The sequence below is a fragment of the Habropoda laboriosa genome, unplaced genomic scaffold (genome assembly GCF_001263275.1).
Source record: "Habropoda laboriosa isolate 0110345459 unplaced genomic scaffold, ASM126327v1 scaffold67, whole genome shotgun sequence".
In the NCBI taxonomy this organism is placed as follows: Eukaryota; Metazoa; Arthropoda; class Insecta; order Hymenoptera; family Apidae; genus Habropoda; species Habropoda laboriosa.
The window spans coordinates 5096317-5099100 of record NW_017100242.1 but is presented as its reverse complement, the minus strand read 5'-3'; the positions used below and the strand labels follow the sequence as shown (position 1 = coordinate 5099100).

General features: G+C 27.4%; 1 protein-coding gene across 1 annotated transcript in view; it reads right to left on the bottom strand.

The window, feature by feature from the left end:
- The window catches only part of LOC108572033 (72 kDa inositol polyphosphate 5-phosphatase), a 4014-nt gene that overhangs the window by 700 nt on the left and 530 nt on the right, over positions 1-2784 (bottom strand). The window contains exons 2-4 of the mRNA XM_017934214.1: positions 1593-1901; positions 649-961; positions 6-565 (exon numbers count right to left, since the gene is read on the bottom strand). Coding sequence (XP_017789703.1) covers positions 6-565; positions 649-961; positions 1593-1901 — 1182 coding nt within the window. The remainder of the gene's footprint in view (positions 1-5; positions 566-648; positions 962-1592; positions 1902-2784) is intronic.

The following is a 2784-nucleotide window of genomic DNA, read 5'->3' as shown; positions in this document are numbered from 1 at the left end:
TATACCTTTGCTTTTATGTCTTGTAGGTAAATCTTTAGGAAGATCAAGGTTTCTAACTATTCTTTTAATGTCGTTTACTCTTTCTTTAACTTTGTCCTGATGTGCAGTTAAATGTGCAGTAACAAACAAAAAGCTCGTACCAAACAACATCAAGGCTATAGCTACTGCTCCTTTTGTTCTAAAAGCAGTTCCTGTTCTAGTTGAAAAACTAGCATCCTCAGCAATTGAACAGAACCAAATTAAATCTCTTCTTAAGAAGAGTGCAAGATGTAATGTTCCTAAACCAGTACTAGAAAGTAGTACATGGGAAGGACCAAGAGTTTCTTGTAAAGCTGCTTCCCATTCATTTCGTTCAGAACAGGATTCTTGCGTTCCAATTGCTAGCAAATCTGGAACAGTTTCTATGTCAGAAGGCAACATAAAATCATTTAACTCTTTTGGTGGACTTTGTCCATTCATATTCCATGTTCCAATAAAAATTTTTAGTTCACGATTTGGTAATACTTTTTCAAGTTCTACTGGTCCAAGTAATGAATTTGCAGCAATTCTTCCATGAAGAAAATTTCTATATAAAAAAAAATCATAAAATATTTAAAGGCATAAAGCTATTATTTTTATTAGATTAGAATTTTATTAAAATTTATATACCTTTCTCGAGCTTTTTGTGTAGGAATTAAATTAAGAACTTGAGCAGCTAATAATGCTTGTTTTGCTAAACTATCCATGGATGCTCCAGTTGTATGAGATTGATGACGCTCTTTCTTTTTAGACAAAGCATCATGAGATGTGGAGCGTGGTTTAAGTTGAACAGGTGCACTTTTTATAGATTCAGGACTTGAATGTCGCATAGAATTTGTTGGTGAATTTGCTACTAAATTATCCACAGATCGTCTATGAATTAGTCTTTGCCTTAAATATGCAGGAATACTTGGAGAGATAGATCCAGAGGATGAATTTTCACCTACAACAAAGTATAGTAAAATTATGTAAAATGATATAAAAATTATTTACAACAATATGAAATTTGAATAACATATATTTTAAATCAGGTATTTTAAAATAATGTCTTCAAGAACTAAAGTTAACATTATAAAATAGAATAATAAAGGACATTACAAGATGTATCTGTAATGAAACCAAATTGGTCCAATTACTAGTTAATATATTTCTTGATACTGACACAGTTATTCAGAAAATTGGAGAAACGTCCATGATTCATATAATGTAGATGTTTCAACTAGATATTCAGTTCTTTTCTCAACAGATGTACTTTATATGATTAAAAATACTACTGATAGGTATAATTATATATCTATATATATATAGTGTAATATTGTAAAATACTTCTAAGAACATTATTTATATATATAAAAAGATAATATATATCTACATATACATACAAATTTTATTGAGTCAAATTTAAAATAAATATTTACATTTTTAATAATTTTATAGTTTAGATATTGGTACTTAACAAGTGGCCAAATAGAAGAAATAATGTAACATTTATGTAATAATAAAACGAAAAATATTTGAAGAAGCATAAGAATCAAATTTTAAGCAACAGCAAGACTTCATCTATTATATTATACCTTCTTTTCCTGGTTTTTCAGTATTGTTATGCTCATGGTATTGAACCATACTGTAAACTTCAAACGGATTGTAGAATTGCCGTTCCATTTCCAAGAAGAAATAAGTGATATATTTTCCTTTTGTAAAATATTCATCCTTTAAACTTTTTTCATTTTTTTCATAATCAATTAGAAGTTCATTTTCATCTTCTGATGATTCCTCAAACAAATCTTCTGTTGACTCTGCAGAGAAATCACTATCTTCACTATTCTCTTGTGACATTGTATTTGTTTCTTTTAATAAAAATTTATGTGTTTTTTGTAAATAATTCATAGTATTGCAATGTAAATATAAATTTGGTATCTTTGAAAAACAGTCTAAATATTTTGAAGAATCATTTTTATTTAATGCATGTACATTTTGTACATTATAGTCTTCTTTTAAAAATGCAATTTTTTTATCTAAATTCCTATCTGAACCAGATTTAAGTTTGTTTTCTTCTTTTTCTACATTAATATTTGTTTCACAATACACTCTCCTATCTCTTTGAAATGTCAAAATGTTTCGACATATGTTATCAACATATAAACTATCATTCTGTTTGAAATTCTGAGTTACAATTTGTGTATTTTTATGTGATGCAATTTTATTGTCTTCAGAATGTTTTTTATCATACAAATTTGTAACAATTTTGTGATTACTGTTTTCTATACTATCAAAATTCACTTCATTATTAATATCATGATGCATCTGGATCAAATGTACCTTTTCATAACTAACACTTTGAGGTTTAGTATTTAAATTTTCAAAACATTCTTCAGAGGCTTCTCCAAACTTTGAATTTTGTTTTGTTTCTTTTTCTAGTTTGCCACTTTTATTCTTTTTAACTAGTTTAAACAATTTATTGAGAAAAGAAGTTTTCCTTACATTCTTATCTGAATTAGACATACTTAAATACTGATACTTGATACATGTTTATCTATCAAAAACTAGGTATTAACTGACTGTCAGTAAAACCCACATCTCCTTGAATAAACTCAATGAAAGCAATATTTTACTGGTTTAGTGTAGAATAATGTATGGTGGGGATATACAAGGTCACTACCTCATTCAACTAGATTACAGAATTGATAAAAAAAGAAACACTCAAATGAATGTGCTATTTAGTGCATAATGTGCTATGAACTTTAATGAATTTTAAATTATCTTTTT